The sequence below is a fragment of the Barbatula barbatula genome, assembly GCF_947034865.1.
Source record: "Barbatula barbatula genome assembly, chromosome: 15".
In the NCBI taxonomy this organism is placed as follows: domain Eukaryota; kingdom Metazoa; phylum Chordata; class Actinopteri; order Cypriniformes; family Nemacheilidae; genus Barbatula; species Barbatula barbatula.
The window spans coordinates 18,854,439-18,880,930 of NC_136778.1; the positions used below are offsets into that span (position 1 = coordinate 18,854,439).

The window sequence follows — 26,492 nt, forward strand, 5'->3', positions numbered from 1 at the left end:
TTGTAGACCTGCACAAACCTTGAAGGCTACAGATAGAAGTTTGGTGAGGAGACGACAACTCTCAGTGCGATTATTTGAAAATAGAAGAAATACAATATAACTATCAATTGTCCTTGATCTGGAGCTCCCTGCAAGATTTCCCCAATGGGGTAAATATGATCATGAGAAAGGTTAAAGATCAGCCCAGAAATACACGGAAGAAGCTTATAATGAGTTAAAGATAGTTGGGACCACAGTTAGCAAGCAAACCATTGGTAACACCCTATGCCACAATAGATTGAAATCCTGAAGCACCCGCTAGGTCCTCCTGCTTTGGGAGGGGGGGGGGTTTGTACAGGATTACTTCACCGCATTGAGGAGCTGAGGCACGGGCACGTGTACCGTAAAATATTGGGCATGAACCACCTCCCCTTAACTAGATCACAAAAGATGGGTCATGGATGTGCCTTTAACATGACAACAACCCAAAGCATATCGCCAAGACAACCAAAGAGTGGCTCAAGAAGCACATTCAATTTCCTAGCCAGTCTCGAGACCCCAGTGCTATAGACAATCTGTGATGGAGGCTAAACTCCAATTTAGTGAGCAACAACAAAGAAAACCTTAAAGATTTACAGAGGAGTGGACTAAAATGTATGTGCAAACCTGAAATGACTTACCTCTGTGCTTGCCAACAAGGTTTTCTCCACTACGTACAAGGTTATGTTTTGCTCGGAGATCAAATAATTATTTCACTTACTGAAATTCAAATCAATGTATATCCTTTAAAATGTTTATATTCCGTTTCTATCAGTTAAAATAAACCGACCATCAAATTATAGACCCTTCATTTCTTTGTAAGCAGGCGAACTTACAAAATCAGCAGGGATCAAATAATAATTTCCCTCACTGTATGAAGAAAATGCATTTTATTCAACTGAAAATAGGTGCATTTTTTTAATAATTATACTATTATTTAAAAGTGGCAGGGCCTCATTTCAATACTAATTTCACCATCAAACTCCATCATGCTGATATCACAAGACCTTGAAAAGAAATCTGGTCACATTAAAATTTTGCGAGTAGACATCCTTTCGCTTTTAAGGACACTCATGGGAAAACTATTCAGTGTCACTATCAGTTGGCTAACCACTAACAACAAGTTATACAATTTTAGTATCTTCTCTTTACTGGACTTTAAAAAGATGTGGACTCTATTGTTGCAATAAAGAATGGAATATTTCCCTAATTATATCAGTCAAAATAATATCCTGCATCTATATATGTAACATCAAATTAGATTTAAATCAAAAGTAGTCTTGATGTAATCCTAAAGTAGTCAGATTACGTTACCAAAAATATATTTTCTAAACTATTACGTTACTGAATACAAATTGTGCCATTTGTAATCCGTATTCGATTACAATGCATAAATAATCTACCCAGCTCTGTGTGTGTAATATATATATACACACACGCACGCGCGCACGCACACCTTGATTACATTGTGCTCCTCCCAAACTTTTGAAAATAAACCATTAGCTTCAGTATGAGGCAAATTCTGTAGTTAGGGTCACAATCCTCATTTTGCAATCATCTTCGGTTTTCCTCTCACTTGTGACTTTCCTTTTCATCTAATTATCATTAAACCAGGGTTAATATATTTTATAAATGACCTCCAATAATTTATTTTCCCAATGGATGGCATGACTGGTCAAAAATATAGAACAAGATCATGTTAACACCACATTAAAAACAGCCCTAGGAAAACAGCATTATGTTTGAAGCCAAAACCTGAACTTGAAATCAGACCGCCTTCTTAGAAACAACATGGAAGTGCTTCATCCGTTACTCTCTTTTATAATGCAAGCAGCAGACCAGGCACACAGTGTTTTAAACGAGTCTTCACAAAGATTTCTAATATCATATTTTTAGTTTAACATACATGGCAAACAGGTGATATTTTTGATCAAATTGGAGCTACACAATTAAACAATTGTTACTTAAAGGTAAAAATGGAAATACAACATCAGAATGCTCTTAAATGTTGAAAATAATGTGTCCGTGGTCAGTATATTGATTACTGAACAAAAACCCTGACGTTTTTACTTCACACAAAATGTGGTTTTATACAGGTTTGTAGTCCAACTTGGACTCCAGCTTCTTAGAATCTGCCACCTTCCTAACAGCCTTCATGAAATCCTCTTGAGTCACATAATCACGATCAGCACGAATGGCAAACATTCCTGTTGGATGTAATGGACAAGGTCATTATTCATTCTGGGGTTTCAATAACTGATTTAACTAGACGTGTTTGGAAATACTAGCTATCTGCATGCTGCACCGCATGAAATATGACACTTGCTGCATTAGGACAATATAAAGTGTACAAGACAAATGTGGGAAATGCTATTCCAATGAGTTAGATATGTCTTACCAGCCTCAGTACACACATTCCTCAAATCAGCTCCATTAAAACCATCAGAGAGTTTGACGATTGCTTCATAATCTGGGAAACCAGAAAGAAAATGACATTTATTAAAAACAGGAAGCACACCAGTGAAAGAAGTCAAAGATGCAATATAAGGTGTTTTAATAAAATACAATTGTGCCTAGTAAAAACTGTGTTACACGTTAACATAAACATGTTAGAAAATTAAATCAGAGAAAATGTTTTCCATGTCCACAAAGTATTGTAGTTCAACTACATTAAAGGTTGACCCAAAATCTTTATTTATGCCATAATTTACTGGCATTAGATGATGTCCCATTTTTTTAAAAGTGTTTTTAAGACACAAAATGTGAACACTTAACGCGTCAAAGAGTGGAGAGCTATGGGGTCAAAATTGGTGGATTATCCTAAATAAATTTGTGATTTGTAGATCGCTCACAGAGCATTTGTAGATTTTGAAACATTTCTAACATCAAGGCGTGCACACAATCAACAAATACAGTCGTGGCCATAAGTTTTGGCAGTCACAGATTTGTTGTGCACAGTTTGCACCTACTGTATTTGTAGATTATTTTGTTTCTATGGTATACTGGAAAACAATGATAAGCATATCTCATGTTATTTCCAATACATGCCTTTAAACATTGACTCTTTGGATATTATCACAAAATAATTCATTATTATTATTGAGTAGTTTTGAAAATAGTTGAGGCAAGATCTGGTCCAGTAAGTGGCACAGCATTGTTACGTGATGTTAAAGGAAAATGTCCATTCATTTTCAGAAATTTTGCCTAAACTTTTATTTTTCACATTGTGACTTGAATCTGGATTTTTTTTATTTTGATTTATTACAAAGTTATATTTTCTTATAAACAAATTCAGTAAAATAATGTCCGATTGTTTTTGGTGCATCTCTGTTGCGCTGCACTTTGTAAATCAATAAATCCTTAATCCCCTTGAGTGGAGTGAGTTCGGTGTTTGACAAAGTGGGGTAAATCATTATTTGATCCCCTGCTGATTTTGTAAGTTTGCCTGCTTACAAAGAAATGAAGGGTCTACAATTTTTAACTGATAGAAACCAAAATGAACCAAAAATATCTAGGAAAATGTTTTTATATATAGGTTATAAATTGATTTGCATTTCAGTCAGTGAAATTAGTATTTGATTGGATATATGGACCACAGATTAGTCCAGTCACTTTAAGAAAGCATATCAGCTTGTTATGTATATACAGTAAAAGATGCCTGCCAACAGAATCTGTAGCTTTTGTGTCAACCTCTCCACTACCATGGTCCAAGACCAAATACATCTCAAATGATATCAGGGACAAGTTTGTAGGTCTTGCACAAACCTTGAATAGGCTACAGACAAATGCTTGGTGTGGAGACAACTGCAGATGTGATTATTTATTATTACTTGCTATTGTATATAGGCCTCCAGGGCACCATGCAGATTTTATTAAATAATTTAGTACTGGCCGCAGACAGAGTCCTTGTTGTTGGTGACTTTAACATCCATGTAGATAACGATACAGGTGCTTTAGGAATGGCTTTTAAAGACGCTCTAAAACTCCATGGGTGTTAGACAATATGTGTCAAGTCTAAAGTATGATTACGAAGGTGAGTGGGTCCTAATACTGTTTTACGGTATAAATGTGCAAGACGTTGCAATCCTTCAGCAGAGTACAGACATTTCAGATCATTATCTGGTATCATGCTTGCTTCATTATCCAATTGCTGCAAATCCATCTCCTAGTTACAAATATGGTAGAACAATAACTTCAACTACAACATGAGCTTTTCTTGATAATTTGCCTCAATTTATCTCAAATCTCTAGCATGAGTAATAATGTTGAAGAACTTGACTTTACCATTGAAAATGTTAATGCCACCTTCTCGGAAACGCTAGACATAGTTGCTCCTATCTGCTTAAAGATTAAAAATTACAGCCCGACACAGTGGTATAATGAACAAATTTGGGCTCTAAAGAAAGCGGCACGAAAAATGGAGCACAACCTTAAGAAAACTAAATTAGAGGTATTTTGTACAGCATGGAAGGATAGTATTCGAAAATATAGGAAAGCCCTAAAAACGCCTAGATCCACCTACCTTTGATCACTAATAGAAGAAAACCAGGACAACCCTAGGTTATTTAACACAGTGGCTAAATTAACGAAAAAATAATTTTCAGCGACTTCTGATTCTGTATACCAGCATAGCAGTGATGAATTTAAAAATCATTAGATCATCTAAATCAACTTCATGCATGCTAGACCCTAAACCTACAAATCTACTGAAAGAGATGCTCCCAGAAATTATAGATCCTCTTCTTATCATTATTAACTCATCTGTGTGCCCAAAGCATATAAGGTGGCTGTTATAAGGCCCCTTGTCAAAAAAACCCATCTCGACCCTGGAGAACTAGTTGACTACAGACCTATTTTTAATCTACCTTTCATATCTTAAATTCTGGAAAAAGTAGTCTCAAGTCCTCCTAAGGAATGACATTAAATCCAGACTGGAAATCTTCAGAATTGGAGCACATCACAGTACAGAGACTGCTTTGATCAGAGTTACAAATGATCTGCTTATGGCGTCTGACCGAGGTTGTATCTCCTTATTGGTGCTGCTAGATCTTAGTGCTGCATTCAACACTATTGACCACAGCACGCTCCTACATAGACTCGAAAATGATGTCGGTATTAAGGGAATAGCTTTGAAATGGCTTAGATTGTATTTATCCAACCGTTTTCAATATGTAGCAACATATTGAAAACAGCATGGTGTACCACAGGGCTCAGTCTTAGGGCTTATGCTCTTCGCATTATACATTGTACCTCTTTGAGATATAATAAAGCGACACATCATCAGCATAACAGTGAAAGCTAACATGAAGCAACTTTATTCAATGAAAGTTTCATAAGGCTTCGAGGAAATATAGTGGAATGCATAGTCGATATAAAAAAGTGGATGAGTAACAATTTATTATTACTGCACTCGGACAAAACTGAAGTGTTACTAAAACTCCATACATAACATCCAAGAATACTGCTCAACTCCTGATGGATGTTCCATAAAACCCTCATCTTCAGCAAAGAATCTTGGCGTTGTATTCGATAGTACTCGGTCATTTGAGAAACAAGTCGCAAACACCTGTAAAACGTTTCCATCTAAACTACGTCAGATGCAGAGAAGCTAATTCATGCCTTTATGACATCAAGACTATATTACTGTAATGCACTATTAGGTGGTTGCCCTGCAGGCCTATTACAAAAACTCCAACTGGTCCAAAATGCGGCAGCTCGAGTTCTTACTCATACAAAAAATATGAGCATATTAGCCCGGTTCTGTCAACCTTGCATTGGTTACCTATAAAGCATCACGTTAACTTTAAAATCGTGCTTATTGCCTATAAAGCCCTGCATGGTTTAGCTCCTCACTACTTGAGTGAACTTCTCTCGTATTACAGTCCTTCACATGCACTACGCTCTCAGGCATCCGGTCAGTTGGTAATACTTCCTATCTAGCACCTAAACTTTGGAACAGTCTTCCCCGCACTGTCCGGGAGGCAGACAGACTGTCAGTTTAAATCTAGACTAAAGACGCATCTTTTTAATCCTGCATGCACTACACTATCATAATATATATATATATATTCAGAAGGTTTAGGCTGCACTAGTTAGATCAACCACAACCAGGAACACTTCCAATAACAAAGAGCATCAAAAGAGTGCTGTGCTCTGCTCTGCTCTCATCATTCCAAGGTTACCAGAGCAGGCAGGACGCAGTCCAAGGTTACCAGAGCGGCCTGACGCAGTCCATGCCCAGACCTGACAAATGCTGTGATGATAGAGCTGGACAAAGGAGGTGGCGACACTAGAAAATTATTAATGATGATCTTAAATCTAATAATTTTTTCAATTTTGCCTTGTTGTGCAAGCACTGTCAAGCTTGTGCAGAGGCTGCAGCTTTTGCCAGAGGAGAACTGGAATCCCCTGGTTAGGCCTGGTTTCCCACGGAGGCTTTTTTTCCTCCTCCGTTTGCATACTGTTTTGAACTGTTTGCCTGGCCAGGGGGGCTGCTAGAATTTTTGAGTTTTATTTAATTAACACTGCATATAGGAATTTATAGTCTGTCTGATATTTGACTCGTTTTGACTTGCATAACCTTATGTTTTGCTTAGTCTATGTTTTCTTTTTCAGCTGCTTTGTAACAATGAAAATTGTAAAAAGCGCTATATAAATAAAGCTGACTTGACTTGGAAATAGAAGAAATACAAAGTAACTAAATTGAGAAAGGTTAAAGATAAGCCCATAACTACATGGAAAAAGCTTGTTAATGAGTTCAAGACAGTGGGGAACACAAACCATTGGTAACACGCTATGGCACAATATACTGAAATTCTGAAGCACCTGCAAGGTCCTCCTACCCAAGAAGGCCCGCCTGGCTCATCTGAAGTTTAACAATGAACATCAAATGATTCAGAAAGGGCTTTGGAGAAAGTGTGTGGTCAAACAGGAAGAAAATTGACTGGAGGTAGAGAAATGCTGACCCCAAGAACACCATCCCTACAGAGAAACATTATGCTTTTGGGCTTTTTCTCTGCTACAGGTACAAGATTACTTCACCGCAGTAAGGGGCCGAGGGACGGGCCCATGTACTGTAAAATATTGTGCAAGAATCTCCTCCCCTTAACTAGATCACTGTCATGCTAAAGGAACATCCACGACCCATCTTCAAAGACCCAAAACATATTGGCAAGACAACCAGAGAGTGGCTCAAGTAGAAGCACATGAAATGTCCTAGCCGGTCTCTAGATCCTAGACCTACAGAAATTCTGTGGAGGAGGCTAAAACTCCAAATTGCTGAGCGACAGCCAAATAACCTTAAAGATTTACAGAGGAGTGGACTCAAATGTATCCTGACACATGTGTAAACCTGGTGGTCCGACACTAGCGGACATTGATGTTTGTGGTTCAGTTTTTAGGAAATTGCAAAAGATAGAAGTTAACATGGAAAACACATTTTTCTTTAACACTTATCAGGAAAGAAAAGGCAACATGTTTTTGAGCACATTCACGCCCAGCTGTAATTCAGGTAAAAAATATTCTCAGAATGGGCCACGTGAAACATGGATTATGTCTTCCGACCTTGCTTTTGAGTAATGTGTGAGGGGGAGAGACCGTTGTGTTCGACTTCGTTAAGCACTGCACAGAATGATTGAATATGAAATCAATGTTCCATGAGAGCATTTCAAAAGCATATTGAGGAGTCTGTCCCAAATTGCTATTATGCCAATTGGTCTGCGCGACACAGAATATAGTAAGAATCACACTTTAATTTGAAGACAGAGTGAGTGCACTAGTTAAATCAAATCACATTTTAAAGGTGGGATAACACGCTATGTCATGCATTCTGACTTTACACGTTTGAACGTGCAGGCTTCTCATGCTTAACATGGTCAGAAAATGTTAAAAAAATTTGTTGGACGTATGACATAGTATTTCTGTGCTTGATCCCCAGCACTCCAACTTTCAGAAACAATTTTTTTTAAAAACTCTGGATGCCCGTTTTGTAAAAGGTATCCTATTCTTTTTATTGGGCAATTCAGCAGGAAAAGCAATAGTGACACAGGGCTATAGACTCATTTTTTCCCACTGGTCGAACACAAATATAACCAGTCACTCTTTACAAACCTTCTTTATTGTCCTCTTTGCAAAAAGCTGAAATTTTGCCACTGGCCTTCCCAAAAGATAGAAGTTAACAAGGGAAACACAGGATAGGATTTTTTCTTTATGTCAGCTTTATGTGCGGAACACTTGCCCATTGCCAGCTGCAATTCAGGTAAAACTATTCGCTGAATGCGCCACGTGAAACATTGATTCTGTCTTCCAACCTTGCTTTTGATTAAAGTGTGAGGGAGAAAGACAGTTCAGAAACCGACATGTTTAACTTCATTAAACGCATAATGATCGGAATATGAAATCAATGTTCAGTGAGTGTTTTGAAATGCGATGCGGTCTCTTGATGATTTTAGGCTGTTCGATCTACGCAACACCAAAAAAATCTTTCCTGCACTAATCACAACCGTGTTCATAGCTAAAAAAACACATAAAATGTTCAAATAAATCTTTGGCGGGGCAAAACTTTGTTTTAAACACTCAATGCGTCTGTGATGGCCCCGATGTAGCCACACATCAGTGAGCAGTGATGTTGCACACGCACATACCTACAAACCCCATTACTCATTATGTTTAGGTAATTTATCTTGCACATTCTTTAGTATTTCGTTTTATTTCAATAGTTTGTTTATATATGTATTTGGCAAATAAGACGTAGACACTGTGTATTTCTCATTAAGATATTTATTAGTTGCATCACTGACTGGTTGAAGTGCACACAATTCTAGTTGGTGTGGTGCAGTACACGCATCTATTAATAATTCTTTGAGTTTAAGTTACCGCTGTGTTGGCTAAAGGCTGGATGATTGGAGCTTCGTCTGGCGATCGGCTAGTTCCGTTTGTGGCCCGCTCGAATTAAGGGCCGGCAGGCCGTTTCACCTGCTATTTTAGTTCCACTTGCTGCTACCAACCAGCAGATTAACTGGGGGGTTTCTCGAATTATTGTGTTGGTATTTTCTTTTCTAGTTGTTTGTTCTTTTTCCTAGATTTATTATTTGTGTTAAAAGATGCACTTAATTATAGTGTAATCATTTAATAAGCGTGGGTATTGACTTTGTCGTTGTATGAGTGAAGTTGTTGGTTTTGTCTTCCCTTATGTGTTAATGTGGACTAGTCCGTTTGTATAAATGTGTCCCTGATGTTTAGCATGGAGATCAGTTCAGTTTGTCTTTACACATACTCAATTGTTGGAGTTGTAGTTTGTTCTGTTGATCTCTTTTATAGGCCTGACATTTGTTTTGATTATTTGGACTTTGTTTCCTTGTTTTTTGAAACTTTTGTACCTGATTTTTGTGAGTTCAGTAAAATATATATTTATTGGAAATCTATTTCTATGGCCCTCATTCCTTGACTGCTTGTGCGAGGTTTAATGTCACAGGGATGCTGTGAGAGACCGTTATAAAAACACGATCGCATTTTGGTGCATTTTGGTCCCAGTCTAGAGCCCCGAGTGACAAGTTAAGATGTGTTTGTTTGTTCACAGCATTTCAGTGATGGATGTTATATTAACGGATATAACGCTGGATTTGGAGATCATATGAAACCGATAGATGGCGCAGTGCCAGTGCTAAAACATGCCGGACATGAACTGCACGCATTAAGCCAAACTAAATGACATGTCTGTGTTTTTTTGGCAATCCTTGCATACGTGAAAAATATAAACACCAGGAAGGGATAATGCAATGATGTATTGTGTGCTTGTGCTGTAGTTCCGTCCCTCTGCCTTCCTCCAGCAGCTGGTCTTTTTCTGGAAATTATCATACAGCTTTACAGTAGGTAGTCAACCAGATTGTCTACTACCACCGCCGCGTTTAGTGCCGCTGATGGGGTCTAGTTTTAAGTAGACAAGTGTCAGTATTTTTTTATAATTTATAATAATGCATGTTTTATTTAGTTATTATCTTGTTTTTGTCAGTGAAAACATGTTTTTGACAAATAATTTTCATTATTTTTTTTTCAACGAAATTAACACTGTTCTACAGAATCCCTAAACAGATAAACTGCTCTACTGAACGCGTTTCATAAATACGTCATCTCTTGTGGGAAAGAAGCGAAAACATGAAGGCATCCCTCCATAGTGCAACACAGCATCTTTAAATGTCAAAGATGTTCTTTTTAAAGCAAAATAAATACTTGTTCATATATGTATTGGAACATGCAGAACAACTAACAATGAGACAAGACTGCAAACTACTACAACCCAGCCAGCTTAATCTGAAAATACGAATTAATGTTAATATATAAAAGCAAATTGTTTAGGCTTATTTGGTGCAAATTAACAGAGCCTCAGTACAAACTGAGTTAAGTGTACCATCATAATTTGTATGGATGCTTTGTAAATTTGCATCCTATGGAGAATCTTGCGAGCTTCTTCGAGGGGTAGCACGAGCACCGCAGATACACAGATTTTTACAGCTGGTAAGCATGATCAAGTTTACTAAAGCACTTTATATTTTTCTGTTCGAACATTCAGATTAAAGAAATATTAAACTTAAAACTTGTGCACTACAAACTGAAACACAGTATTCACTGTAAAAATTATTATTAAAGCTACAAAAGTTACTGTCAAGCTTTTCCCATTTTTTGCACAGTTTTCCCCACTTGAACGGGAAAGACACCACCAATGCAGATCTGAAGTGGATTTCACTCCTTTTTTTATTCAAGGTGAAAAACCTTTAAGCAAACAATATTTTTCTTTATCATATTAGGGATGGGCGATATATTATTGTTTGCGATATACCGTAGAAAAATTCTCATTGCGGTAAAAATGTGTCTCATCGCGATAATAATGATAAGTCTAGTTGATGACGTAGTTTTGTGCGTGACTGACTCACTGTTCAGGGGCCTCATTTATAAAACTGTGCGTAGGAACCTTACTAAAAGTGTACGTACGCACAAAAGCCAAAAATAGCGTACGCAAAAAAAAAATCAGATTTATAAAACTGTGCGTACGCACAACTGCACGCAATTTTCACTTTATAAATCACAGTCTACCTGATAATTTGCGCACGTGAAAAAAATCGACATCCCGCCCTCAACCCGCCCCTTTTCAACCATATATAGCACATGCAAATCACCTCATGAATGGCCGTGCATCTTAATGAGCAAGAGGTTCTGTATGCGTGATAATAGCAGCAATGGAAACTAAGGGGAAAGAGAGAAATTTCACAGACACAGAAACAGAGAGGTTCTTGTGACTGAGGTGGAGGAAAGGAAATTTATTTTGTTTGGTAGCCATAGTATTGGCGTCACGAACAACTTGCACATTTATGTAATGCACGTTTCGATTCACATAAATGTACTCGTTCTCATGTGGAGATCTTATAGCAATATGAGTGCAGTCAATTGCACCGATTACATTTGGGAATCCGGACATTGCTGCAAATGGCCTTTTGATATTGGCCTGTTCCCGAATAGTGTAAGGAAACTTTATGTATCGATTTGTCATTTTAATAATCCCTTTCAAAACAGCAGGCATAAGGAGCTCAGTGATGGCTGTGAAATCCCAGATTTATGTCAAATTAACAGAATTATAAATTTCCAAATCAAGCTTTGCGCATGAAAAAAATCCCGGTTGCCAAAAATCCTAAAACTGACAGGACTTGTGATGGTACCGGGATGGCGCGGTTTCGTGTAGTTTGCCTTTGTAATGTTGGCCCCAATTCAGCACACAGATCCAAAAGCATGGCTCTAGGGAATCTAAATCGGCTTATTAGTCAGTCATCATCGTGGGCTGGAAAATCTTCGCGGTCTCTAAACACCCTTTCCCTCCTAAGTCTGCCATTGGCATAGTCCTCCAGCAATGCCAGCGCATCCATCATGTCGTAGATGGGGTTTCACCGTAGTATTTATGTTTACAGCGATCACATTCAAGCCTTTACACCTGTCATAGCAATCAGACAATGAGTGGTAAACCCATACGCCCACCCTTAGATCATTAGCAAATGAAAGTAAAATAAATTAAATTGATGCACTTTTATTTGATAGATTATTACCATTTATTTATATAAATTGGTATTGTGGACATGCATGTTTTATGATTAGGACGCATAATGAGGGTTGAAAGTGATTAGTATGTTTATGGTTATATGGATAGGTCTATATGCGCAATTTTTCAAGTTCAATGTGTTTAATTTCATTAATCTACCGTCAATCCCTCAGCTCACCATCAGTGTCGCCAAACTGCTTAGTCTTCAAAATGTGCGTACGCATGGGTCACAGTTTGCGTGGATGTGCGTATATTTTCACGTCAAGTTTTTCTTTATAAATCCCACCTTTTGCGCAGGAACTGGCGTACGCATGTTTTCAACCCCGTTTTGTGCGTACGCAAGCTTTATAAATGAGGCCCCAGGTGCGGAGTGAAAACGAGCATAGCGGAAGGCGGACGTGAGGTTGAGAAGGACCTTGTTGTTAAGCGAAGAGCTACCGCTACAATCTGGAACTGGTTTGGTTATAGAAAATCAGATGCAGAGCAAACTACCGTAATATGCAAAGTTTGCAGAAAAACGGTGGTAACAAAAAGTAGAAACCCGTTCAATTTGTTCCACCATCTAAAACACAAACCAGAGTATGAAGAAAGTTTGAAGCTACGTAATGCAACAACTACACAGGAACCTAGGGGTAAATAAATCCCATCAAGACGAAAATTGCCAGCGCATTTGCTAATTGCGTCTCTTATGATAAGCAAAGTAAAGGATGGAACGAATTGACATTTGTAATACAATCCATAAAAGGAAGGAGACAGGACCCGCCGAACATAAAAGCACTTTTAATTAATAAAAGCAACGTAAATAGACAGGCGACGTTTACATTCAAAGAGAGTGTTGTTCTCACTTAACTTATTTTCTATATCTATATATATATATATATATATATATATATATATATATATATATATATATATATATATTATATATATCTATATCTATATCTAGATATATATAGATATAGATATATATAGATATATAATCGTCGTTATCGCAATAAATACCTGAAATAATCGGGATAAATGTTTTAGGCCATATCGCCCATCCCTATCAACCACATAGAATAGCAGGAATACAGTCGTGGCCATAAATTATAAATTTTATGTTTTGCAAGATTAGCTGCTGTATTTTTTTAATTCTTTGTTCAGGTTTCTATGGTATACTGGAAAACAATGATGAGCATATCTAAACTAATTAGCATAATATATGCAAAGAGTCAATATTTACAAAGGCATTTATTGGCTTAGATATGCTTAAGTTTCAGTGTTGAGAGAAGGGCTGTACGATTTGGGGAAAATATCTAATTGCAATTTTATTTTTCACAGACATTGCGATTTATTTGCCATTAATAAGTCAATAGTGTGAAGCACAGTATGGGTATAGTAACTCTGCTGAAATAAAAGTAGGGATGCTCCGATCCGATATTTGTAATTTTGCTTTAGTGACTAAAGCATTAAAAAGAGCCGATTCCTGTTATTTCGAATATCTAAGGCAGTAAAGCTAATGCTTTTTTTGCTCAATTTGATTTTTAAATTCTATTTGCACTTAACAGTTATAAAGAGACTTTGTTTCTATTTATACCTGTTTATCAAGCTAGTGAAGCTATTGTTTTATTCAGCTGCCTAATTTGGACTTTAATTTTGATTGTCAAGTTCAAGAATGTAATTTTTTTTACGGGGTCAGGAAATTTATGTTAAGTCGAGCCTGATGTCTTGCACAGCAATGCACACAGTTTATTAAGTAATTGTGCGCTTAAAAATGTTTACCTTAGTATCGGATCGGTACTCCGTATCAGCCAATACTGAATCTCAGGTATGTGCACGGTCTTCTGTATTGGAATTTTCTTAAATATTTATTTGCCTAATATGATCACTATGACACAGCAGACGCCATAATCCCCCTCGCTCTCTCGCTGTCCTGCTTTCTTTTTGTTTTTTTCTTTCTGTCTAATGACAGGTGTTTACGCAGTTTGCTAGGGCAGTGCCGATTAGGCAAAACGGAGGTGTGCTCACTCATTTGGTTAGAATGAAAAAAATGCCGCTCAAAACGGGCTTGGAACAGACGTGTTTCATATTTTTCACATCGCATCCTCTAGCAATTAGCAAATCGCAACATCTCACATCGCGATTCGATTTCGATTAACCACTCAGCCCTAGTTAAGACTTATTTTACAACCTCCATTGAAGCTGATATTAGCTTCTAGGGCTGGACAATAATTCGATAATATCCATCACGATTGAATTAATTAATATACATTACACGTCTGGGTCTGAGCCCTCGCTCTGCACCAGCAGAGTTCATTTACATCCCAAAACAAAATGACAATTGTGCATTGATAAAGACGTACCTATATCGCCATGCTTGGTGATGGGCCCGGAATGGATCTTCATAATATCCAGTCGAGCCTGTTCATTGGGCAACTCAATATCTGCACAAAAGAAAATGAAAAGCATCATTTCTGCAATAGCATTTCAATGAGTAAAGAGAGAGGTAAGAAAAATATCGTACGGATCTTTCTGTCCAGTCGGCCAGGACGCAGAAGAGCAGGATCTAAGGTGTCTGGTCGGTTGGTGGCCATGATCATCTTGACTCTGTGCAGGGTGTCAAATCCATCCATCTGATTCAGCAGCTAATATTAACAGACAATATAAAAAAGTTCTTATAATATTTGTTAAAAACAAAGATAAAAACATGATTTGGAAAGAAAGTAAAAAAGGAAATTAGATATAAATTTTTTTGCCAGTCAACACAGTAATAATTGCCATAACTTCATCGCATAAATTAGATTTAATGAGAAACATCTATTGATGGGCATTTTTAAGCATTTTAAATTTCAAGTACTAGACAAGTTTGAAAAACGATAACTGGGGCGGGGCATTTCTTTTTCTCGGTTTGTTCGGTTTTTATTTTCTTTTGCCGCCTTGCATCACAACGTTCGCACGCAGTGTAGACAGAGTGCAAGATGATAACGATTTAAACTTGTTGTAGATTTGTAAGCAGCTTGGCACTGCAAATTTTGCACTTGAAATATATTTTTAGACCCAAACAAATATATTTTTTATCGCATGTGTATGGCAAGCCATTTTGACATAAAATACGCCTGGCTGTACTAGTCATAATTTAGTTTTGACTAGTCAAAATTCCAATTCCAGATATCTCTTCTGTAATTTTGAGTCGTCACAATTGGAATTAGTATATCTACAATGTCATTATTACTAGTTATAACAGGCAATGAAGATATCTATAATGTTATTCTGGCTATTCATAATATACATTTGAGATATCTACAATGCTGTTTTTACTAGTCATATTCTTCCATTGACTTCCATTGAAAAATATTTTCAGATATCTACAAATGTGTTTTGACTGGTAGAAACTGCAATTAAAGATATCTATAATTCATTTTGTACTAGGCATAATTCCAACTAGAGATATCTTGAACTAACAAGCAGTTTGCTGATCTTTGTATTTATTGAACATTACACATTGTTTGGTCCGCTTTGTCACAATTAAATCTCAGCGCTATGCAGACATGCATGTTGGACATCTTTTACCACATGAATGCATCCAAATATAATTTAATAATCACGTAAGAAGCCTACTTCATTCGGTTCTTTTCTCTCCTTGACAAGTTACAAACGCTGTCTACTGTTGTTAGCCGTTAGCACTAGGTATAAGGAGGGGTAACCCTTATTTTAGTTAGATGGAAGGGTCTTTAATACATCCAACTGGAGAAAGCGTAACAGCTAACAAACCCATTGACATCCATTTTAAAAACTAGCCTGTTGTCTCCTTGCTGTGTTCCGATGAAGCTAAGGTGATAGCATTAGCCATTGCGCTTTTGGCTTTGGCTCTGGTGTAGGGGAGGAGCTGAGGAGATTAAATCTCACGTCACACAACAGCAGATTCGACTAGGTGCAGGCACAATTCAGATATCTTAAAATATAATTGTGACTAGTCGAAACTGAATTCGAGATTTCTTTAAATACTTTGCGTATGTGTGATGAGATAATTTTAGTGAAATTATAATTATGACTTGTCGAAATACAATTGAAACTATCTAAAATATATTTTATGGAAAAATGGATAAAATGGACAAGAGAGTAGCCGTGGAAATGGAATGCGGTTGCTCGCCCCGAGACTAAACAATCAATCTTATCTTTTTCGACTCCCCCGTATCAGCCTTGGCCAAGGCTGCTGCTGGAATTCAACCCTGAGTGGAGCAGTACGGAGAGACGCTCTTGCGTCCCTCCCGCATTCTACTGAAACACCTGCACAGACTATCGCACAGACTATCGCACAGACTATCGCACAGACTATCGCACAGACTATCGCACAGACTATCGCACAGACTATCGCACAGACTATCGCACAGACTATCGCACAGACTATCGCACAGACTATCGCACAGACTATCGCACAGACTATCGCACAGACATAGGCCGCACTCGAGGGCGGTCTCCCATACCAGATCCATCGCCTCCGTCGCTTTGACCCGCCAGCCTGACAAGCGGGTCTGTATACGGTGCCACCATGGCAGCAGGATCAGATGGCTGCTTGTCGGAACTGGATTACTTATCCCTGTTGCAAGTCTTGTCTATGGTGTATTGTGTACATATATTCTCCTCACCTTCCCCATGTTATGCTTTATCTTCTTCTAAAAATACATTTCGTTGCACTGTACTTGTATGTGTGTAATGACAATAAATTGAATCCAATCCAATCCATATGCTTGATTTAGTTTTCTCTCATGGTTTAAACATTGGAGCTGTTTGCATTGAAGATATTCATGTTAGTGATCATAAATGTGTTTTATTTAAGCTTGCGTGTATTGAGGATCCACTGCCTGTTAAGCTGGTGTCCTGCTCTCGCATTATCAGCCAATTTGCTATGGATCATTTCTCATCCGCTTTTGATTTAAATTCGGTTTAAATCCGTTTACATATGATAAAAATAGTTTTTTAATGATTAAAATGTTTTTATTGTGTTGGTTAGCTGTATTTTATAATATTACTTTAATAAAACTGCAGTTGGGTTCTTTTCATCACTAATAGAAGGGAACTGGCAGAACCCTAGGTTATTTTTTAACAAAGTGGCTAAATTAACAAATTCGTCTGATTCTGTATGTCAACAAAGTGAAGAATTTAAGAACTACTTCACAAATAAAATCCATGATATTAGAGAAAAAATTACTATGCAACCAGAAGTCAAACCCGCTGAACAAATAACTAACTGCAGCGCCCCTAAGGAGAAATTGCTATTACATTCTACTTTAGATCACAATGAACTATCTAATATAATGAAATCATCTAAATCAACAACAAGCATTATTAACTCATCTCTGACACTAGGACATGTGCTTAAAGCATATACGGTGGCTGTTATAATGCCCTTTGTCAAAAACCTCAACTTGACCCTAGAGAACTAGTTAACTACAGAACTATATCGAATCTACCTTTCATATCTGAAGTTCTAGAAAAAGTAGTCTCAACTCAATTATGTTCCTTCCTCCAAAGGAGTGACATCAATTCTAAAGCAGTCTCTTTACTGTGATGTGCTCTAAATTCAGAGTAACAAATTATCTGCTTTTGGCTACTGACTGAGGTTGAATATTACGTCTGCATTAAGGGAATAGCTTTGGATGGTTTAAATCATATTTATCTGACCAGTTTAAATCGTATTTATCTGACTGTTCTAAATATGTAGCAATAAACAATGAGGTGTCAGGCAAATCGCAAGTCCAGTACGGTGTACCATTACATTTACAAGACGCTTTTATCCAAAGCGACTTACAAAGAATTCAGGGAGAAATAAGCGATATGTCATACAAGAGCAAGAGTAAGATAGGTGCAAATACAAAGTTAGTAGTTTCAACAAAAGCTAGACCACTACTATGAATCACAACCAAGAATACTGCTTAACTATTGGCAGATGTTCCATAAAACCCTCGTCGTCAGCAAACAATCTTGGCGTTTTATTCTAAAGTACCCTGTCATTTGAGAACCATGTCACCAACACCTGTAAAATTGCGTTTTTCCATCTTAAAAATGAATCTTAACTAAGTCATATGCTGTCACTATCAGATGCAGAGAAGTTAATTCATGCATTCATGACATCAATAATAGATTACTGTAATGCACTATTAGGTGGTTGCCCTGAAATTTTATACAAAAACTCCAACTGGTCCAAAAACAGTATGAGCATGTTAGCCCGGTTCTGTCAACCTTGCAGTGGTTACCTATAAAGCCCTACATGGTTTAGCTCCTCACTACTTGAGTGAACTTCTCTCGTATTACAGTCCTTCACATGCACTACGCTCTCAGGCGTCCGGTCAGTTGGTAATAACTAGAATTTCAAAATCAAGTGCAGGTGGCAGACCCTTTTTCTATCTAGCGCCTAAACTTTGGAACAGTCTTCCCCACACTGTCCGGGAGGCAGACACACTCTGTCAGTTTAAATCTTGACTGAAGACGCATCCTTTTAATCTTGCATACACTACACTGCCATAATATAAATACTCCGAAGATTTAGGCTTTTAGGATTTGGATCCAAACAATTTAGGTGCATTCCGGTGAGTTTACTGAACATTAATTTGAGGGAGGATCTAATCATTCAAATGTGTGACATGAAAACAATTTCCAGAAATGTCTGAGCTCTGGAATGTCAAAGAGAATATCTCCTTTTAGAGTTGACTTTGAGCTTAATAACTTTGCAGACCTTTTTATGCCCAAAAAACATTACAAACTAAAAGGGGTTAAAAAAGCTAAATTATAGGGATGCACCGAAATGAAAATTCTTGGCCAAAACCGAAAAAAAGAGCAAACCAAGGCCGAAAACCGAAATAAATTATGCGAATTCTTAGTACCATGGAATGTATAGCTGTTACCTTGTACTAACTTTACGAAAATCAAGGCATTGCAATTGCATAAATTAATATTAAAGTTTCAAAGAATAAATCAATTACAAATTATGCAAATATTTATTAAGCACATTGCAACAATGCACAGTATAAAATAAAATTCAAACTTAAATGTTTAAATTTACCCTACTCATTAAATAATAATGTACAGCACTTCTGGGAAATTCAGACAGATAACCATCTAGCGGTTGAGCTAGTCATCTGCATGACATTTTAGAAAGATTTGAGCTAGTGTATTTAAATAGGGCCAGTGCATAAACATTTTTATCAAAAAAAAATATATCTAGCAGAAATATGGCTACAATCTTAGTCACATATATAGAAGCCTAAGAACAGAATAGACTACCTATTATTTGAGGCATTTTCTTGCAGGATTTCACTGAACATATCAGACAACGAGGGTGCATGTCCCTCATCTGGTGCAGAGAGACGAGTCTTTTTTTCTCCGCTATGATCTCCTTCTGCGCTTTGCGCTGACCTACCTTTGTAAATTCGTACCGCATTAACCAATCAGGACCTCCCATGGCGCGAATTCTGGAATTTCACGCGCGAATGATGCGAGTAAACACAAAGTGTACAAGCGTCCACTTAAAGCGTTTGGTGTGAACACCCTATAGGAGTATATACAAGATTTACTGAAATACGTCCACACCGCAGACTTGTCGCTTCAAACAAGCACGTGCAGGTCGCGGTTTCTGGTTGCGTCATCACATCATTTCGGCCGTATTGTTTCGGTGATAAAAGTCTTTCGGGCCGAAAATCTTCGGTGGCCGAATATTAGGTGCATCCCTACTAAATTAGCATCATAAGTGGCTCTTTAATTCTTTGACTTTATGTGACCGATAGTAAATATTCATGGGAAGGTGCGACAAAGAGCCTTTACCTCCATTAGTGTCCTCTGAATCTCTCTATCTGCTGAAGTTCCTTCAGAAAACCTACGGCCACCTTTAAAGACAAGCCACATTTCCCATTAAATTTCAATGCATAATTTATAAAAATTGTTTGGACTTCAAGATGGGGAACAGTATTACCAATTGCATCAATCTCATCCATGAATATAATGCAAGGCTGATGGTCTCTGGCATAGTTGAACATCTCTCTGATAAGTCTTGCACTTTCGCCAATGTACTTATCCACAATAGAGCTGGACACAACCTGGTCAACAACACATTTTGTACAGTTTTATTAAAGGATCTTGTGTTATTTACATGCATTAAAATCATGGTTCAATGATTGAACAATCTACCAACTGTTCCACGTCCACTTCGTACAAATTACATTCACTTCAAATTAAATTAAATTTAAAAAATGCAGGAAAACTTTTTGTTAGAGGTCAAACAAACATACCTTAAGGAAATTACAGTCTAGTTGGCTGGCCACAGCTCTGGCAAGTAGAGTCTTTCCAGTGCCTTTAAAATACATAAATTAAAGCTGTTTGTTACAACACACGTCCTGTCAAAATTTAGGTAAAAAGAGCAGCCCTTTAAATGTGCAATTTTACATGTTTAGACCTCTATTTAGAGTATACTCAAAGCATCACTGCTATTATCACTGCTTTTAATGATTAAATGTTTGCATATTAAAACTAATTATAAATTGGGATGTAATTGTAACTTTTTTAGCAACATGGTGCAGATGTTATAAATCATAGTTGGCTCACTAGCTGTATAAGATCAGAGGTCCCAATTGATGATTTTCTTACCAGTGATGGAGATATTTGAAGGCCATCAGAAATTTTGACGTATTACAATAAGGGCAAATTGTAGCCAAAGTTCTAGTTTTGTCGAGTTGGTAGCATTTAATCATTTCATTTTTGTTGCCAACGTGATTGTGAGAGGCCGGATGTACTACCTCTACCCTGAACGCGTTTTTGCAAAGGGTTTCCCATTCATTACTTATAAACGCAGGGCTCTAGACTGTGCCCAAATGGTCTCATTTTTCCTGCCGGTGTGACCTGTTTGTCTTAATGGCTGCACAGGTACAACTGCCAAACTGATCAAATTAGAATTTTTATTACAAATTTAATGCGCAGAAATGTTATATTGCGGGAGCAGTGCATAAAGTCACTCAGTTTCGTCTCCCCTCCCCTGCCCTCCTGATGTGTTGTTAGCCATTCTAGCCAGTATCAATATCAACTTAAAGGTCGATTCAGTAATATCTAGCGGCAAGGTTGCAAATTGCAACCAAACACTCACTCCACCGCTACCCCTCCCATTCGACGGCTGAAAGAACATGGTGAATTACATGCTAGGAGAGCCGCGGTGTATGTAGATAGAAGTAGCTCATTCTAAGGTATTAAAAACATAATGCTTCATTGTGTAAGCTCTTTATACAACTCTGAATTTTATGTAATATTAAAAAAAATCTTTTTATTTGGAATTCACAAAATTCCAAACATCTGTGTAAATACTTCAAGTCTATGAAGTCTTCAAGTAGTTGCAATCTCTATATAAAAAAAATTATAAAAGCAGCAAAAAAGTTACTTGTCCGTAATGTAAAATTATCTCTCACTTGCCCATACAAAGCATTCACTTGTCCTGGACAAGCTTTCATGTCGAGCTCCGCCACTGTGCAGGACTTTTTCTTTGACATTGAATGTTTAAAACAGAAATTAAGCATCCAGTCAGATGAACATTATTTATTAAAGGGGTTTAAATTTTTCACCCTCTCAGTCGTTATCTTAATCTTGTTTATTAATTTTTTTTATTTGAGTGGAATCCCATCTAATGCTAATTAAATGTTACCTTGACCGTATGTTGCACTTCCACTTCAACAATTTACTGAAATTGAAATGGATTTCATGCACATATCCACAACTAATTGACCAAAGTAAAAATAATTGTCACCAAACAATAATAAGAAAACTCACCAGGAGGTCCGTAAAGGAGACAACCTTTAGGAGGGATTATGCCTACCCGCTGGAACAGCTCAGGATTGGTCAAAGGTAGCTCAATGACCTTTAGAAAAAGTTTGTACAGTAATAAAGCAGTCAGACAGATCTTTCCTTAGCTGACAATTATAAACTGCTCGAGTGAAACTGTAAGCTAACCTCTCTCAGCTCACGGATCTGCTCGGACAACCCACCAATCTCAGAGTAAGAAACACTGCCAGGATCTTCATGGGACATGTTGTACACAAGTGGGTCCACCTCACGTGGCAAATACCTTAAAGTGTTGGAAAAACATGTGTTGACAAAAGCATCTTCTTATAAAAACTTTAAACAATTCTGTCATGATTTCTTCAAGGGGAGGGTTTATGGGCGTGTAAACATATGCACTTTATCATCTTTTTTTTGGATCAAATGGACAAAATAAGAGCGCACCATTTACATATGAACACGAGACAGCAGAAAACCGTATACGGTTGCATCTCAATTAATTAGAAAATCATGAAAAGGGTCAAAAATTTTTGTGACTCATTTCAGAGCATAAAACCAATATATTATATAGATTCATTACACAGAGTGAAAATTTTCCATTATTGTGGATTCCTTCATAATTGTGGCTTATAGATAATGAAAACCGAAAATTCTGTGTCTCAGAAAATTTCAATATTACATAAGATCAATAAAAAAAAGGATATATTAAACAGAAATGCAAGGCTTCTGAAAAGTATGTTCATTTCTATGTACTCAATAGTCGGTTGGGCCTCCTTTTGCATGAATTACTGCATCAATGCGCCGTGGAATCGAGGCAATCATCAGAACTGTGTTTTCTTAAGTCCACAGTCATCTACCAGGACATTTTAGAGCACTTCATGCCTCCTTCTGCTGACAAACTTTATGGAGATGCCGATTTCCTTTTCCAGCAGAACTTGGGACCTGCCCACACTGCCAAAGGTACCAAAAGCTGGTTCAATGACCACGGTGTTACTGTGCTTGATTACCCAGCACATCCACCTGACCTGAACACTACAGAGAATCTATGGGGTATTGTCAAGAGGAAGATGAGAGACACCAGACCCAACAATACAGATGACCTGAAGGCCGCTATCGAAGCAACCTGGGCTTCCATTTCACCTGAGCAGTGCCAGGCTCATAGCAATAAACAACTATAAAACTTTTATTTTAAGTTTTCTACTACCTCTGGAAGTGGTTTAAAGTGGGCAAGCTCAAAATGTTTCACATACCATTTATACCTGTATTTAGCATCGTCCACTTTTGATACAATTAACCAAAACACGTCTTTATACCAGGTGTAAACAGGGTCTTAAATTCAAGTCAATTTATGTTACGCTTTGCACAGTTTAGCATTTTCGCAAAGCAGCTTTGCAGATATTATAATATACAGCAAGCAGCAAAACCAGCATTGAATTAGAAACATAATTTTATTCAAAAAAATGTAAAAGAGGTATAGTTTTACAAAAAACAAAAACTCACCTCATTATAGTAAGAGTTGTCATGTCCAGGGCCACTCTGGTCCCTGGTTTTAACTTGGTTTTATCGAGCTGTAACAAAACATATGATCAAAAAGAATTTTTGCATCTTGAATTTAGAGGCGGCAACCTCCATCAAATTTCCTGCAGCCTCCGACTGTCGACAAAATTATATCAAGTCAGGTGTTTTCACAAAAAACGTTAACAACAGTTAAACTCTGTGGATTATTCATTCTTAACTGCAATTGCAGAATTATGTCACAAAGGTGGCGCTGGTTGGTTATCAGCACATTGACAAAACCAGAAGTCTCCGGCTCAATTTATTTTTCCAGAAGTAGCTCAGTGGTAAGAGCATTGCGTTAACAACGCAAGGTTGTGGGTTTGATCGCAGATACCTATGTAAAATGTTTACGATAAGGCAATGCAAAAGCGTTTGACAAATGCTTAAATGTAAATGCCACCAAATTAATAGCTATTAAGTAATCAATTAAGAGGTAGATTGTTAGAGGGGGGAAAAAATTGAATTTTTTTTGTGAAATTTGGAACCATATTAGAGGGAGAAAAAAAATGACATGAGAAATATTCCAGCACCATAATTACATTTTTACATAGAACCGGTTCATCTGTTAGTAAAATCAGTTAATTTGAGCAATCCTTGCATTTAATGCCAATGGTGACCACTCAAAAATGAAGGGCATTTTTATTTTCTTTAAACAACATTTGCATTTCTTAAGAGACACCTTTGTGTCCTTTTAGATTCTTGTACTTGACCGTTCTTTTGGGACCTAAATTTGTAAAGCCCTGTAAGGTTCAGTCCTAGAGATATGAGGATCTAAATATGGCTTCATTTACACTTTGAGTCAACAAAAACCAAATGTGGCTACATTTTTATAAAAATCTAGTACTTAATTTAGTTTAAAGAGGAATGTCTGAAGAACAAATAATGTTGAAACTAGGAATGTATACATGTTCCTTCTATCGAAACAACTGCACTAAAGATAACCAATTCAGTGTCCTTTTGGCACGGAGTTACTGTTAAATCGGGTTTAGGCACATTATTTTTTCATAAGGGTGTTGCAATTGATTGGTCTCTATAACGGTTGATCAAAAGACACAAAACGTGTAGACCATAGGTATGTTAAACTGCCGCGCTGTATATGAGGTCTGGACCACTCACTCAATCACAAAGGAAAGTAACTCAATGCAGCAAATCACAGAAATACAAAATAACAGAAGAAATGAGGATATGGTAGAAACCGGCATGTATCCTATTAATACTTTTTGAATCTGGCCTTCAAAGAAAAGTAGTTGAAGACCCCTGCTTTATACCTTACAGATGTCAGCGTAAACATATTTTTGTGATTTTCGATCGATTTAGCATGTTTAAATGAACTGACCTGGTGTTTGTGAGTGTGACTAAAGAAGCTTTTGATGATTGTATCTAAAAATAGGACACCACAACTTTTGCAGTATAAGACAATATAATGTTATGCTTAAAGATATATTTATTTATTGACAGAGATGAATACACATTCTGCTTTGAATACTCTATATTGTGTTTAAGTTTTTGGTTATTTATTTCATTCACTTCAGTATCTAAATAAAATGTATGATGTACAGTGCTGTGTTAAGTTTCAGCCTATTAATTGTTATACTTTGAATAATACATATTTAACTAGACATTGATTCAAATTATGTATAAAATGTAATCTTAAATGCACAGTTTCCATCTCAAATTAATTGAATGTAAGTTTCATGTGTATAATTAATACAATTATTAAAATTATTTTAACTTTTAACTGAAACATTATTTGGTACGTTGCTGCGACCAATATGGTCCATCGCATTTACATCTTCAGGAGGTAATCGCCACGTCCCAGCAATGTCCAATGTTAAGTTGTCACAACGAATATGATAATAAGTAACATCGTTCGAACTTTATTTGGTCAGATAAGTCATTACAACGTCACTGTTAGGATTTATTGTCAGTATTTGGCTCACAGTTCAAGAGCAGGCTACTTTTATCTTTGGATGACCATCAGTCACAACAAAAGTCCATTTGTGACCCTGTAAAAACTGACCATAGAAAAATATAATGAATTGTTATGTACCTGTCTACGACATCCTACAACATAGCGTGGGCCATTGGTAGCTTTCACAATAACTGCAAAATAACAAAACATTAAGATCAGAGCTGTGGCAAATTCACTTTCAGCTGCACATCAGAGGAACATAACTTACACTTCTCCTCCGTTAGTTGTTTCAGCACCTCACCCACAATCTACAAAGACAATTAAAGATCATGGTACAAAAACGCAGATGTTTCACGTTTAGTGTTGCTACATAAAACGTCTAACGTTAGGCACATTCTCAATAATCCTTACCTGCCCCACACTTTGCAAAGCCTTTAGATCGTTTTCAGACTTCTCGTACTGTTTCGTCAGCTCCTTCAACTGTTCTCGTACTGGAACACACATTTCACAGCATCATAAAGGAGACGATATTTTAAATTACTTAATATAATATAATTAAAGTTGCAAAGACCATTAAAATTCAGATATGCTAAATAGTCATTGGGAGCTAGCTTTCTTTTTTCATTGAATTAAAAACACTGTTCTTTTCCCACTCGGAATCTATTCAAATCTGACGGAATCCTTAAAAGCGTATGCTATGTATTGTAATGTAATATAACATAACATGTGCATTATTTGTTCATTTTAGCCGTTATCATTAGCAGCTAGTGAATCTCAGTACTGCATGACTAAGCGCCTTACAAGAGAAGTCAGCTGAAACAAATAGCAAGCACGCAGATAAGCTACCAAGCTGATCAAAACCAGTCTGAGCTAATTAAAGCCCAGCTACAGAACATACTTACGTTCTTTAAGACGTCCATCGATCTCTTTGTGTTCCAATAATTTCTTCCTGTAGTCTTGTAAACCTTTCTCCCTGTTTTCCGCCATGTTTGCTGCCGCGCTGGCTCTTCTTCGGGTGTTTAATGGCAGTTGGCAAACGAAATTAAATGGTGCACTCCCGCCACCTCTTGGCTTGAACAATGAAGCGCACGCACAATGGTAAAGAAACATCCTAAAAATATATCCTAA

The 26,492-nt window shown here is 37.1% G+C and overlaps 1 protein-coding gene across 1 annotated transcript; it reads right to left on the reverse strand.

Moving 5' to 3' along the window:
• Positions 1-890: 890 nt before the first annotated feature.
• Positions 891-26,452, reverse strand: psmc6 (proteasome 26S subunit, ATPase 6). The gene is made up of 14 exons (XM_079475361.1): positions 26,267-26,452; positions 25,776-25,855; positions 25,633-25,672; positions 25,503-25,555; positions 23,396-23,463; positions 22,067-22,181; positions 21,887-21,974; positions 20,365-20,426; positions 20,049-20,172; positions 19,901-19,962; positions 14,607-14,727; positions 14,446-14,526; positions 2,417-2,488; positions 891-2,225 (listed from the first exon to the last, which is right to left on the reverse strand). The coding sequence occupies exons 1-14, from the start codon at positions 26,349-26,351 to the stop codon at positions 2,107-2,109; spliced, it is 1,170 nt and encodes a 389-aa protein (XP_079331487.1). The 5' UTR covers positions 26,352-26,452; the 3' UTR covers positions 891-2,106.
• Between the last annotated feature and the right edge of the window lie 40 nt (positions 26,453-26,492).